Genomic DNA, 15434 nt, shown 5'->3' with positions numbered 1-15434 from the left:
ATACTTGGTCTTGGAAGATCCCAACTCAGACCATCCTGGACTCTGGCCAGTCTTCAATAATCCTGCTCAGTTTCTCCAGGGCTGGGCTGTACTGAAGAGCTCTGATGATTGCAGCTTCAGAGCATTTGAACAGGGGGCTAAGGTTTGGAGCAGTCTGAAACCAACACTGATGCCACCCAGTGCCTCTACTGGCACGAAGAAGAAACAAATGAATAACCGAGCCAGCAAGAATTGTCAACCTCCCATTCTGTCATTCAGAATCATCATTCACAAGGTAGGCCTCCTGGGTCATCTTCCCTTTCTCATTTGGCCATCCCTACACTGATCTCTCCTTTCTTTAGCCTTGCTAGGTTTTCCTTCCACTGCTTCCCTGCCATTTAACCCTTCTCATGGTGGACCTACCTCCTAAGTTTTCAGTTCTGAAACCTCCATTTCATGATGACAACCACCTAAATTCTCAGCCCCTTTATATATCTCTGAGCCTCCACTTCCTGTGCAAGAGGCTGGCTTTACTTCAGTACTTCTTAACTTCTGCAAATCCTTCCACATGTCTGGGGAGAAGGGGGAAGGAGTCTCCAGTCTTAGGTCAAAGGTCCAAATGCAGACAGCCATTTCTCCATACACACACCAACATTTAAGAATCATACCATCTTGTCATACAAGACTCTACCTTCCTCAGTGCTGTCACAAAATTATCTCCCCTCTTTTTCAGCCAGAACTTCAGTGTGGCTGTGCCTGTATCCTCTGCCCTCTCACCAGCATTCTCAACTCCTTCGTCCTTTAGGCCTATAAGTCCCCTTAACAGTGCCTCCACTCCTTTAATACTCTTCTGAAGATCTCTAACATCTTGCCTCTCTCATGCCCTCCAGAGAGAATGAGATCATCTGATGGCCTCAAATTCCAGCCCTGTCCACCCTCCTCCCCACTGCCATCATTCCCTCACACACATGCACATTCTGCATCCTCCCCCATCTTCCCTTCCCGTCTCTTCCACTAAAGGCCAACTGCTGCTTATATTCGTGGTTATTTCTCCAGTCCCTCCTCTCTCCTCTGAGACCTGCTACACCAGCCATTGCCTCTCCATTAGCTCCTCACCTACAATGTCAAAGATGGTCCATGGTTTCTTCCAAGCAACTGTCCCTTAGTCCTTCCCTTCCCCACTCTTCCTCCCAGCCTCCTACTACCTGCCTCTCTCTCCTTACTGCACTCACTGAGTAGTTGTCCCTGATTCTGCTACATCCATAATATCCTTTCTTAATTGTGGAATAGCAGCACCCTTCATGTCAGGCATATACTTAACAAACACATATTGAACATCACCTGTGTGCAGGTATGGCGTGTATGTGCTACAATGGTGAACACACCAGACTGACTGTTTAGGGGAGTCTTTACACATTTAATCAAGTATTCACATACCAGAAACTTGCAACTATGATAACCACCACCAAGAAGGAGTACTAGTCACCATGGGAACCCATCATATGGACTGACCTAGTCAGAGAAGTCAGGAAAGAGGTCTGTGCCTAAGTGATGCTTCAGCTAAAATCTGAAGGCTAAATGAGAGGTCACTCAACCAGGGAAAGAACCAAAGCATGCCCTGGGCAAATGAACAAGTTTATGCCAAAGCATTTTTAACAATCATCCTAAATAGGAGCTGCAATACTCTTGAGTGTTCTTGCCTCTGCTCCGAAGATTGATCTAAATGGGCATGTGAGTCACTCCAGGCCATCTGGAGTCTTCAGGATTTCTGAAATTTTTGGTGTTTAATAAGACCTACCTATTTTTTGGACTAATCATATATATAATTTTAATTTTAAAATTAGTTTAAAGCATCAGAAAGGAGAAGAAATTAATCTTCCAAACATAATAATTCCAAATAATATACTATATTACAGTATATATCATATGTTCCCCCCCTCCAGGGAGTGGAGCTTAATTCCCCCCCTCAGACTATGGGACTTAGAAACTCACTTTCAGGAATACCTGAGTGGCAAAGTGGGGTTAAGCGTCCAATTCTTGGTTTCAGCTGAAACCATGATATCAGAGAGCTGGGACTGAGCCCCATGTCCAGCCCCAACATCGAGCCCCTTTGCTTAAGATTCTCCCTTCCTACCCCTCCCCCCTTGCACTCGCTCTCTCCCTAAAATAAATAAATAAATCTTAAAAAAAAGAAAGCGAAAAAGAAACTCACTTTCAAAGAACAGAATATGGAAAGAAGGGGGAAAAAAGAAGCTTTAACAGTAGAAAGACTTGGCAGACACAACCTTAGCCAAGTGATCAAAGTTAATATCACCTGTGATAATTAATATTGCTATCATGTATCTCCTGATATAATGGAATGAGCAGGTCACTTCACCTCCACGGTACTCCTTCCCAGTTTAATCATAAGGAAAGCATCAGAGAAACCCAAACTGAGGGATGTTCTTCAAAATGCCTGGCCAGTACTCTTCAAAACCGTCAAAGTCATGAAAAAAAACAAAACAAAAAACAACAAACCAAAAAAGCAAAACAAAACAAAGCAAAATAAAGAGAGAAACTATCACAGACGAAAGGAGACTAAACATGAAGACTAAATGTAATGTGGTATCCTGAATTGATTCTTGGGATAGAAAAACAACATTAGTGAAAAAAACTGGTGAAATCAGAATAAAGTCTGGAGTTCAGTGAATAGTGATGTACCAATGTTAACCTCTTATTTTTGACAAATGTATCATAATTATATAGGATGTTATTAGAGGAATGAAGGTTATCATCATTAGAGGATGAAAGGTATATGGGAATTCTCAAAACTATATTTGTAACTTTTCTATAAATCTAAAATTACTCCAAAATTAAAAAAAATAAATCCATAGGCAAAAATGAAACGAAATAAAGTAAAATGAAAAACAGAAACTAGAGACACAGAAAAAGTCTTGATGGCATTTGTGTTCCCATTCCACTTGCCAGTCATCTCCCAGGTTTTGTACCATTGGCCAAAAACTCTGCCCTTTTTTCTTCAGTGAATTCAACTGGTTTTCTTTCACATGCCATTCTATTTTCACTACAGTTTACCTCTACTCCCTCCTCCTTTCTCTGTGGCCTGGTTTCTTTCCCCTCTTCTTTCTTTCTTTTTTTTTTTAAAGATATTTATTTGTTTGTTTGTTTGTTTGAGACAGAGTTTGAGTAGGAGGGACAAGGCAGATGGAGAAGCAGACTCCTTGCTGAACAGACCCTACTGTGGGTCTCCATCCCAGCGTCCTGGGATCATGACCTGAGCAGAAGACAGCTACTTAACCGACTGAGCTACCCAGCTCTGTCTTTCTTTCTCTTAACAAATTTCATTTATACAATACAGTATTATCAACTATAGTCACCATGTTGAACATTAGATCCTCAGAACTTCTTTGTCTCCTAACTGAAAGCCTGCATCTTTTACCAATCTCTCCCCATCTCTCCTATCCCTCACCTCCTGGTAATCATCATCCTACAAGTTTCTATGAGCTCATTTTTTTTTTTTAAGATTCCACATGTAAGTGATACAGTGCAGTATGTGTCTTTCTCTATATGAGTTATTTCACTTAGAACTATGCTCTCCATTTTCAGCTTTGTTGTTATGAGCAGCAGGATTCCCTTCATTTTTAAAGCTAAATAATATTGTTCTATTATCTATCTATACTACATTTTCTTTATCTGCTTATCTGCTGATGGACACTTAGATTGTCTCCATGTTTTTGCTTTTGTCAATATTGCTGCAATGAACATGGGGTGCAGTTATTTCCTTGAAATAATGATTTCCTTTCCTTCAGATATATACCCAGAAGTGGAATGCTGGATAATGTGGCAGTTCTATTTTTGATTTCTTGAGGAACCCCCAATGTTTTCCACAGCAGCCATACCAGTTTATATTCCCATCAACAGTGCACAAGTGTTCATTTTTTCTCCACACCTCACCAGCATTTGCTGTCCCTTGTTTTTTTTTTAAATATTTTATTTATTTATTTGACAGACAGAGATCACAAGTAGGCAGAGAGGCAGGCAGAGAGAGAGAGAGAGAGGGAGAAGCAGGCTCCCCGCTGAGCAGAGAGCACGATTCGGAGCTCGATCCCAGGACCCTGTGATCATGACCTGAGCCGAAGGCAAAGGCTTTAACCCACTGAGCCACCCAGGCACCCCTCCTTTTGGTTTTTGATAAAGGACATCCTAACAGGTGTGAGGCGATATTTCATTGTGATTTTGATTTGCATTTCTCTGATGATTAATGATGTTGAGCATCTTTCCCCATACCTGGTGGTCATTTGTATGTCTTTTTTGGAAAAGTATCTATTAAGGTCCTTTGCCCATTTTTAAATGAGGTTATGGGTTTTTTGCTTTTAAAGTGTGTGAGTTTCTTGTATGTTTTGGATATTAACTCCTTAACAGATATGTGGTTTGCAAATATTTTTTTCCCATTCTATAGGCTGCCTTTTTATTTTGTTGATGATTCCTTTCGCTGTTTGTTTTTGCTTTTGTTGCCTTTGCTTTTGACATCAAATCCAGATCACTGCCAAGATCAATGCCAAGGAGCTTACTCTCTGTGTTGAAGTTCTTCTAGTTTATGGTTTCAGGTCTTACACTCAAGAATTTAGTCTATTTTGAGTTGACTTTTGTGTATGGTATAAGCTAGTGAGTGCCCCATTTTCATTCTCTTGCATGTGGATATCCAGTTTCCCCAAATATCCTTTCCTCATTGTATATTCTTTGTTGAAAATTAATTGACAACATACATATGGATTTATTTCTGGCCTACTTATTCTGTCCATTGATCTATATGTCTGTTTTCATGTCAGTACTTTACTGTTTTGATTACTAAGCTTTGTAGTACAGTTTGAATTGAAGAAAAGTCGTGCCTCCAGGTTTGTTCTTCACCTCTTCTCTTTTGATCACTGAGATCATCGGCTATACCCTAATTCCAAAATCTAATGGAAAACTGTCATACTTCATCTTATTGTATTTTTGTATTGTGTTGTATTGTATTTTTACCCTGTTGACTATTCTTCTTCTTTTTAAAAAAAATATTTTATTTATTTATTTTTGAGAGACAGAGCATACATGAGCTGGGGGCAGGGACAGAGGGAGAAGCAGACTCCCCGCTAAGCAGGGAGCCCAATGCGGGACTCTATCCTGGGCTCATGACCTGAGCCAGAGGCTGACACTTAACTAACTGAGCAACCCAGGCACCCAACAATTCTCACTCTTATAGCTGCTTCTATCCTTGACTTGTATGATAATATATTGGACACTGTCCTCTTGTTTAATTCTTACCTTGTCAGTTGCTTCTTCACAATCTTTCCTGTGAAATCTTCTTCTGTAACGCACACCTTAACAGATCCTCTTTGAACTACATATTCTCCATAGGTGACCACATCCATTCTCATGGTTTCACGTAACCACCTTTACAATGGTGGCTCTGAAATATTTATCCTCAACTCAACAGTCTCTTCTGAGTTCCAAATTTTATATTCAACCACCTGCTAGACATCTTCATTTGGTCATTTCACATATATCTTAAACTCATCATTTCCAAAACCAAATTCATTATTATCTTATTTCTCTCCTCACAAACTTGCCCTTCCTATGTTCTCCCAACTTCATGAATAACACCACTACTATATGACCCATATATACTATATGGAAAACATCTTAGAATCCTCCTATGTCACTACTCCTAGTCAGTCAGTCTGTAATTTCTCTCATGTCTTACTCCTCTTTTCTAATCCTATTATCACTTAATTAGACTCCCATAAAGCATAAGCTGAGCCACTGAAACTAACTCATATTTGGTCTCCTTTGATCCTCAGTATTACAGCCCTAATGATGTTGATGTCACAAAACTTAATCATTTCATTTCCTGTATTAAATAAACTTTCCATGGCTCCTGAGAGCCTGGACACTTTGTATGACATATAATAACCTCCATGATTTGGCCCCATTTACTTTTCCTGGTTTCTCCTTTCACACCAGCCCATATACCCTACACTCCAGGTAACTCAGTCTAGTCAGGACCCCCACCACTACCACCTGTACACCAACCTCCATGACTAGAAACTACTTTCTTGCATGCTGTTGTGATTTTGAACATGGTCCTGCTGTTTATTCTGCCCTAAAGTCTTTTTTCTGACCTCTCCATTTGCTATGCTTCTACTCATCCTACAAGATCCAGTTCCAGTATCATCTTCGTGACACCATTGGCTGACATCCCAACCCCGGGCTGGATGAGGAATCCCTTCTCTGTCCATAATCCCATACTTTCCTCTATCATTATGCTCCCCAGTGCCAATTTGCAGATCTGTCTTCACAGCTTACTCTTTAGTCATATCTTAGCTATGTATCTGAAGTATAAAGCTGGCATATAGTGGACATTTGCATGTGTCTTCAGTAGATAAAGGAAGCAAGGAATACATCTAAGTTCTCCCGTTTGAAAAATTCTGACCTCCTAAAATACCTATCTACCCTCCCTCTACTATAGGTCTCTCTCCTTGCCTGCAGTCAAGCCTCTTTAAAGAGCAGGCTGTATTCCAAGTCTTCAGGCCCTCACTCCTCGCTCATTCTTTAACTCAGTGCCAACTAGTTTCCACACCTACCACTCCACCTACCCCATTGTCCCCAAGATCACCAGCAGCCTACCACTGGCCCAGTCCAGTGGATACCTCACTTCTCTGGCCTCCTCTGTGTCATTCAACCCTTATGACCCTCCCTGCTTTGTGACTTTGTTCTTGGTCTTTCCTTGGGCTTCAGTTGCACCACTTGCCTCCCTTCCTTCCTTTCTTCCTTCTCCCTCTCTAGCCACTCCTCACTTTTCTTTGAAAGCTGTTCCTCCTCTTTTCAACCTTTAAGTGTTGGAGCTCCTCAGGATCTGTCTTAAGCACTCTTCTCTTCCCAATGTACATGCTGCCCCTGAGCAATCATATTCACTCCCTTAACTTCTCTTACCATTTGTCACATTTACCATATAAGGTAACCCAAACCTGAGGTTGGCACCTTAGGTGCCAAATGACACCTCAGACTTTCCCAATGAGAAAATCCAAAAAGGTTTTTGACCAACCTTATATCTTTAGGGATAAGTGTGAAACAGTCAAAAAGTCTATTTCTATTTGTTAATTTACTAAACATATATTTAAATTCATATATAAAATACTGATTTATAAATTTTCTTTTTAAAAACTTGCTTACTTATTTATTCGAGGGAGAAATAGAGAGAGAACACAAACAGGGGAAGGGGCAGGGGCAGAGGCAGAGGGAGAAGCAAGTTCCCCATGGAGCAAGGAGCCTGATGGGCTCAATCTCAGGACCCTGGGATCACGACCTGAGCCAAAGGCAAAAAACTAACTGAGCCACCGAGGTGCCCAAATTTGCTTTTTTCTATTCTCATAATTCAATAGACCATTTTATGCATACTCAAAACATGCATCCCCAAAGCAGTGTCTTTTTTATTAGTAGGGTCACTTTTAGCCATCTTACCCATTTTCTTAGAATTGATGACCTTCTTTCTCCCCAGTCCAAGTGAAGAGTTTGGAATAGGACACAGCACAATTTGAATCCACATATGATTCAGTCACTGGAAACTTTATCCCAAGTCACAAGGGCCATTTGCATCACACTAAGGCAGTTGGGTTTTGGCCTGCATCCCACAAGAGTATGTTAATGACCTCTAAAAATCACTTACTGTATTACTGTCTTTTTAAAATAATTTTAATTATTAATTTTTAATTGAAGTATAACATCCATACAGAAAAGGATGTAAGTGTTCAGCTCAAGAAACTGTCATAAAGTGAAACGCCCATATAACATCACTTAGTCAAGAAATAGAATGCTTCCAGTACCCTAGAAGCCCCTCCTAAGTACTACTGTATTACTTTTTAAAGCAATCTTAAAAAGCTTATTTAGAGACATCCAACATATGCAGTTGTGAGGTCATACTACCAAGAATAGTTACCAAAGCCGTGTTAAATTTCTTTGACAATGGATGCCATGGCAAGTGACCTACGTAAGCATCCAAAATAGCATTGTTGAGGACATTTCAGGTTAATCTATCTTCCCAAAGAGTAAAAATAGCACTTATTGAGCAACTACTATGTGCCAGGTACATGGCACTTTACATATGTTAAATAATTTAATCATTTAGCCCCACTTTATAGATGAGAAAACTGAGGCAGAGAAAAGTTGAGTAATTTTTCAAAAGCCACAAAGCTTGAAATGGCAGAGTCTGGACCCCAAGCCAGGCAGTCTGGCTCCAGAGTCCACAAGCTTAGTCACCATAGCATACGGTCCTATCCAGTGGTTTGTTGTTCAAAATAAATGAGAGCAAACCCTGTAATATGAGAGACTTTGAAAGGACTCAAATATAAGGTTACTTCTTCTTTCCTGAGGGAAGATTTTGGAAAAACAAAAAAGCAAAGCCTCACCCTATATTCAAGTTTATACGGTATTTGCAGATGACTCCCAAATATTTATGCCCATCCCACACCACTCTTCTAAGCTACAAACCTAGCTACCCAACAAGCGTTTCAAAGTCAGCCACGCAAAGCAAAAGTCATCGTCTTTCTATATAAACCCCCTGCAAGCTACTCCTGCTCCTTTTGTCTAGCACAGTGAAAGTCACTACCATCCACCCAGCTGCCCAAGCCAGAAACCTGGATGTTTTCAAGGACTCCAGCTTCTCCTTCACTCCTCGCTTTCAAAATCACACCCCCTTCTGCTTTAGCTGAAACTTTGTTTTCTTTTCTCAGAAGTTCCCTATTTCTTTGTACCATTTGTACACCTCTCAAATCCAGAATACCTTTGGACTCACAACCTACTCACACTCATAAGGAAGGACAGAAGGGGAAAGGCCAAACTCTTCCAGTTCTTTGATACTCCCCAGCTCTGTCTGATTTTACATCTTCCCATTTTCTCTCCCAAGTTGACCTTCAAGCCCCTTCCCCACTCCCTGCCCAGCTTCCATCTCATTTTCCTTTTCTGGGGACTATACGCTTAGTTAGACCAGCAGCTGCAAATCTCTTCCTTCCAATACCTTCCTTCCAATCTGGAACCTCAAATTTGGGATGAGAGAAGAGGGGAGGCAAAGAGGGCTAAGCAACAAAAAAGGGAAAAGGAATAGATCATGAGATAAACAGAAGTGACTAGGAGGGTACGGAAAGATTAAGATGGAAGAAGAGGATGGGGGAAAGAGGAGGATAGGGAAAAGACGGAAGACAGAAGGGAATGGGGAGAAAGTGGGAGGAAAGGGAGATGAGGAGGAGACAGGGAGAAAGGGAAGTGAGAAAGGGTTGGGGAGAAAAGGGAAGAGAAGGGAAGGACAGAAGGGGATGGGGAGATGCGAAGAAAGCCGAGTGTAAGAGAAGGGTTGAGAAAGGAGATAAGAATTTGACATACAAGACGCTGGGGGGAGAGGACTGAGGACACGGGATGGGAAGAAGGGGGTGGAGAAAAATGGGTGAGGAGAAGGGGTGAGAAGAAGGGGATGGGAAGAAAGGGAGAGGAGGCAGAGAGAAAAGGGTGGGAGGGAGAAGGGCTGGGCAAGAGGGAGAACGGGATGATGAGGGAGAAGAGGGGATGATGGGGGAATAGGGGCTGGGAAAGATGGAAGAAGGGGACAAGGGAGAGGATGTCGAGATTGGGATGGGAGGACGGGACCGGGGGAATTGACCGAGAACGGGGACGTGAAGACCGCGCGGCGCTGGGGCCAGATCCGGCGCCGGGGACTGGGGCCGGGAAGTCGAGGGGCGGAGGGAGGACGGGCGGGCGGTGGGGGGGCCTCGGCGCGGAGTGCGGGTGGGGGCGGGGGCGGGGGCTCCGCGGGCGGAGGGGCGGGGGCTCGGGTTACCGCGCGGAGGGCGGGGGAGGGGAGGGGAGGGGAGGGGGCGCGGGGCCGCGGCGGCGAATCTCGCATCCTCCGCGGGGCGGCTGTGGAGGAGGCGGCGCCCCCGCGGCGGCGGCGGCGGCGGCGGCGGCGGGGGAAAGACAGACCGACGGCCAGGGGCGCACGGACCGACGGCCGGCTGCCCAGAGCTGATCGCAGGCCCGGAGACAGCGGCGGCAGACGATGCGCGGCCCCAGGCCCCGCGCGGGCGGGCGCTGCCCGGGGGGCTGACCGCGGCCGGACGGCGCCCCAGGACAGGGCGAGGGAGCCCGCGCTGCGCGGAGGTCAGTGCCCGCAACCGCCCGGCCCGTCCGGCCGCGCCCGCCCGGCCCGGTGGCCTCTCCCGGGCGGTGGCGGCGGCGGTGGAGCCGGGGGCTTTGTTCTGAGTCGAAGACAATGGGGGAGGGGGGGCCTGGGCCTGCGGGACGAGGGCGAACGTGAACGTGAGCGTGGGGGCAGGGCCTGGGGGTCTTTGTGTTGCGTGTGTCATCGAGTGGAGTCGGGTGTGCTGCGGCGTGAAAGTGTTAGGGGGGTATGGGTGCGGGGAGCGCGCAGGGTGTGTGTATGCTACTCCGAGTGTGAGTGCATGGGCAGGGTGTGAGTCAGTGCGTGTCACTGGGAGGTTGTGTGTCCGTGTGTATCTGGTTGTGTGTGTAAGTGCATGTCACTCGGAGGGTGTGGGGGTCAGAATGAGTGTGTGTCATGGTGAGCAAGTCCCAGTGAGGGTGTGTGTGTGTGTGTGTGTGTGTTGTCTGCGTCTGTGGGAGCCATGTGTCAGAATGTGGAGGATGGGTGTGTGACAGAGACAAAGTGAGACAGAGACAAAGAAACTAAGGGAGAGAAGTAAAGAGAAACAGAGGAGATACAGGCAAAGCCTGAAGTGGAGGTGAGTCACCCAGACTGGTGCTCTGAGTTTGTGTCCAGTATGCCTAGATCAGAATCTTGTTCAGGGGACAGAGGGAGGTCACCGCAGGCCTGGCCCCACATGGGGGGGGCGCGCAGACGGAGGTCTAAAGGCACAATGAACTCAGTGTGGCGTGGGTTGGGCCCGCAGCCATGGGGTCATAGGCCAGAAAAATATTGTTACTTATGTCAGCTCCTCAAATACTCACAGGGGACAGTCACAGCCATACTCAACCCACAAGGGACAGAGTCCTAGGAAATACATATCCACAAGAAATGACTTCACAGCCATCACACACCCCCAGAAAGCAGTGTCAGATCTAACAACACACACCTACAGATGATGCTCTCAGAACAACAAACACCCACTGCAGAATTGGTGCAGCCAACACATTCCCCCAGGTTCATTGTCAAGGCCAACACATACCACCGGAGACACTATTGCTGCCAGCACCTCCCTGGAGACACTGACACAGCAATGCACATCCACTGGAAACAGTCACAGCCAGACCATCATCTGGGTTATACTTCTCAGAGCTGCCTATACATAGCAGGTGCCCCAGAAACCAGACACTAACAGAAGGCTGTGTTGCAATCATCCTGACCACACACTCACTTGTACAACCCACAGGAGACACACTTTCCTGTAACATGTATACACCAGGAGTGAGGAGTCACAATTGCTAAATAAGTTCCCATTAACTTAAGATGCTCACACCATTACTCCTTCTCATCCATAGACCTCCCAGGCTTAACCTCTTATTCCCTGAAAACTGGAGACCTGATCAGTCTTTCCCTCACCCTATATCCTGCCATGATGCTAAGTGTCCTTCTGATATCCCAGCCTCACAGTTTTCTGAGCTCCTTAGCTCCAGTTAACTTCTCCTTCCCTCCCAGGACCACTTTGTAGAACTGGTCAATCTCTAAAATTGTAAACTCCTTCATTCCACTCTCTGCTGGTAGCTTCCTATGTCCTTCCAGCTCTCAGATGCCCTCACTCCCATTATACTTACTCTTCAGCCTCATAATGGCCTCTTGCCCTTGACATCTTTGCTTTCTCCCGATCTGCCCCGTTCTGACTTTGTACTTTCCTTCCAGTTTACACACCCAGGACTATCCCTTCGGACATTCCTTGGCCATTCTTTGTCCCATTGTCCTTGAGCGCACCCGTGCCACAAAGCTTCAGCCCAAATTCCCAACTACACCAGGTGATGGATGCTTCTATAAATTCCACCCTCAACTGGCCCTCCATAAATAAATAGATGAAAAATTTTCTATTTTCTTCATACCCCTTAACCTCACATGCCTCACATCTCTCACCCCAGCAGATTAAATACTCAATCCACTGGTTCATTCATTCAGCAAACCCATATTAAGTACCTCCCCTGTGCCAGGCACTGTGGTGGGTGCTGGCATTACAAGGGTGAATGCGATGGACATGGTCCTTGCCCTTGGGGGACGCTCAGAAGAAGCTTTCTGGAGGAAATGATGTTTAAGCTTAAGCTTGATGGGTGATAAATAGGGACTCAACAGAGGAGAGGTGGAGATGAGGTGGACTGGGTGGGGACTATTCCAAGCCATGGAAGCAAGCATGGAAAAGCCCACTTACAGAAAGTATTATATGTCTGAGAGGTAAATCAACCCAGTGAGCCTGGCACTAATAGCGTGATGTGAGGACAGGTGAGAAAGTCTGGGTGAGGTGGACAGACAGTTAGTTAGATCATGCAGTTCTTATAGGTCATAGGAAAAAGATTATCTAACCCCAAAATGATGGAGAGACACCTGATCATTTGAAGCTATAGTGTGATATGATCAGATCTGGTGTAGACCTACCAGTCTGACAGTGTGGCTCTGAAAAGGAGGATGGTTGGCTGTTGCAGGAAGCCAGGGGGAGAGAAAGCTGGCCTGAACTGGAGTGGTGACAGCAGAAGGGAAAGTAGATGGTTTCAAGAGTTGTGTAGGCAGTGGGGTCAGCAGGGCTCAGTGGAAGAATGGATGTGGAGGCAGTAAGAGTAGATAACCTTGTCTCACTCACTGAGGGAGGCAGTAAGAGTAGATAACCTGGTCTCACTCACTGAGAAAAGTGTGAGGCCATCCAGTTTGAATTCCCTTAGCTTCTTGCCTACTTCCTCAAATTTATCTGCATTCTCCTCAGTCTTTTCGCCTTTCCTAAAATTATGAAGAGGTGTCTCTTCTATTTAAGACTACTTTACCCATCCCCTCCCACCTCCATGGGGACCTCACTCAACTAATTATGCTGTGTCTTATCCATGTCTCCAGTTTCTCCCTTTATACCCCATCCTCCTGTGAGCACACACAGAGCCTCCAGGCTCCACTGCCTCCCTTAACTCGGTAATCCCCAGTGAGCTAAGCCAATGAGTTGGTGTGGTTGAGAATTTGGGTTGAGACTTTGTGGGATGGGTGGGCTCAAGAACAGTGGGACAAAGAGTGGCCAAGGAGTATCTGAAAAGTGAGCTTTCACTTTGCTTCGCTGTGAAAGCGTCTTCTGCATGGAGCTGTTCCCACTTCCCCTTTCCTGCCCTTCTGGTTAGTATAATGGCTCTCCTAAGAGAAAGTGACTTCTCAACTGCCAAAACTAGAGTTCTTTTCAAAAGTCATCAACTGCTTGACCCCTTGGCATGGTCCGACATTGTTGATCATTCTTTTCTCTTTGAGCCACTCTTGTCTTTTGGCTTCTGAGCCACCATTTTATTCTGTCCACATTTAGTGAGCTCTCAAGTGCCAACCACACTGCTAGGTGATGGGAATACTATGAGAGAAGACAGTATTCCTACCCTCAGGAAGTTTAAACCTCAGTGGAGGAGACAGGCAGATAAACAGATGGTTACAATAAGGTAGGGTCCGTGCATCTCTCACCCAGAGTTCTCTTCACTATTCCTTCTCACTCTGCTTTGAGGGGTCCCTTGGGGAGCCCCTAAATCTTACCATTCCTTAGGGTTCTGACTTGGATCTCCTCATTTTCTCACTGTAGACACGGCTCTAGATGATCCACCACATTTATTTCCAGGGCTTTATCACGCGTATAGTCTGATGACTCCCAAATATCTACCTCTTCCAGACCTCTCTTCTGACTTCCAGACCTCCATATCTGCTTCCTATATGATCTTTGCTATATAGCTCACAAGCCCCTAAATGTCCAAACCTGAACTCATTCCTTCCTCCCCCAAACCACCATCTCTACTCAGTTATCAGGATACACATCCATAAATCAACTGCACCCAAATCCTTCGCCACATGTCTTTTTCCAACCCAAAAAGTCGCCGGAATCTGCTGGTCCTACCTCCTTTTCAGCTCTCTCTGGCATCCCATCCCCTTTGCTCCATGGCCCCAGCTACTGCACTCACCTCACCATTCTTCCACATAAATTACTGCAAGAGTCTCCTAACTTTTCTCCCTAGACTTCTGCTCTTCCCCCTTCCAGTCCGTTGTTTTGTTTGTTTTTTTTTTTTTCACTGCAGCAAGAGGGATCTCTCTAAAGTGCAAGTCCAGCCATGCATTCCCTGCACAGTATTCTGCAGTATCTTTCCATTGTCTTGGGTGAACTCTCTACTTTATTGAGGCTTATGAGATCCCTCAGGATCTGACTCTGTCCAGCTTCCCCAGCCTCATCATCTGTCTCATTTCCCTATCTTCCTCACATTGCAAGTTCTAGCCATACCGAATTCCTTATAGTTCCTCAGAGACACTGTATTCTTCCATGCTTCTGGCCTTTCGCTCACACTGCTCTCTGCCCAAAAAAACCCTTCACTCCCCTCTTCTTCTGGCTAGCCCCTTCCCATCCTCAGATCTAGTCCTAAACCCTACCTCTCCTGACTCACCAAGTAAGCTAGGGATCCTCTTGTCTCACTCTTGTCATTGCCTCTTCCCTGTTCTGTGTCTTTGACTGGGCTGTGGCCTCTTGATGGCACAGTTGCATGTTATATTTGTTATGTCCCCAGGGGCCCTCCACATTCCCATTCATGGCAATGAACAAGTGAATGAGTAAATGAGGCCCCTCACTGCACATACTTCACCCTCATTCACTTTTCAAAAGACTGACATGTGGTCTCAGCAGCCTACACAATCGAGACATTTCCATACATACCCATGTATCCCACTTGAGGCATTTCCACTCCCTTCCCTCACCAACTATCCTTCCTCACCCTATGCCCTCCTCTCTACCTTTCACTTGAGCTTCTCTTTTCCTGGATCGTCTTCCTTTCCTTCTCTGTACTTTATTTCTCTTTCATTCGGTTTGGCAAATTATTTAAGGAGCACCAGAAGTTTGCAGATCCAAATATATTATATTGTGCCAAATATATTCCTCTCCTGGAGGGAGAGGAAAATGAGGAAGCTGTGTCCTACCGCAGGGCACTACAGTGCCCACCATCTGCTCTGCTCTAGCAAGCCCCCTTCCTGGGATGTGCCGTAGGCTGCTCCTCCCTCCAACACCCCTCACGCTCACCCACTCTGGGCCCTCCCAAATCCTGGCACCCTTTGTCTTACCTCTCCCTGTGTCAGGTTCCCAGACACTTGTTCCCTCTTCAGCCTTTCAGTGGTAACAAGACTGGACTCCTGATGCCCTGGGACCTGCAAGCAAAAGCCCCTCCCAGGGGTTCATGCTGTTGGATCCCATCTTCTTCCTGGCTTCCTG

General features: G+C 45.5%; 1 protein-coding gene across 2 annotated transcripts in view; it reads left to right on the top strand.

Moving 5' to 3' along the window:
- DCHS1 (dachsous cadherin-related 1) overlaps positions 1 to 15434 on the top strand; it is a 45489-nt gene continuing 30055 nt past the window's right edge. The window contains exon 1 of one of the 2 annotated variants that reach the window (XM_032853341.1): positions 1 to 274. In XM_032853341.1, the coding sequence (XP_032709232.1) occupies positions 170 to 274 (105 nt within the window). In that variant the 5' untranslated portion in view covers positions 1 to 169. Of the gene's footprint in view, positions 275 to 9962; positions 10162 to 15434 lie in introns of those variants that run through there. The other variant, XM_032853342.1, reaches the window with a different exon arrangement.

This window comes from Lontra canadensis, unplaced genomic scaffold (assembly GCF_010015895.1).
Source record: "Lontra canadensis isolate GAN:19392208 unplaced genomic scaffold, GSC_riverotter_1.0 scaffold7, whole genome shotgun sequence".
Classification (NCBI taxonomy): domain Eukaryota; kingdom Metazoa; phylum Chordata; class Mammalia; order Carnivora; family Mustelidae; genus Lontra; species Lontra canadensis.
This window is presented reverse-complemented; position numbering and strand designations above follow the sequence as displayed.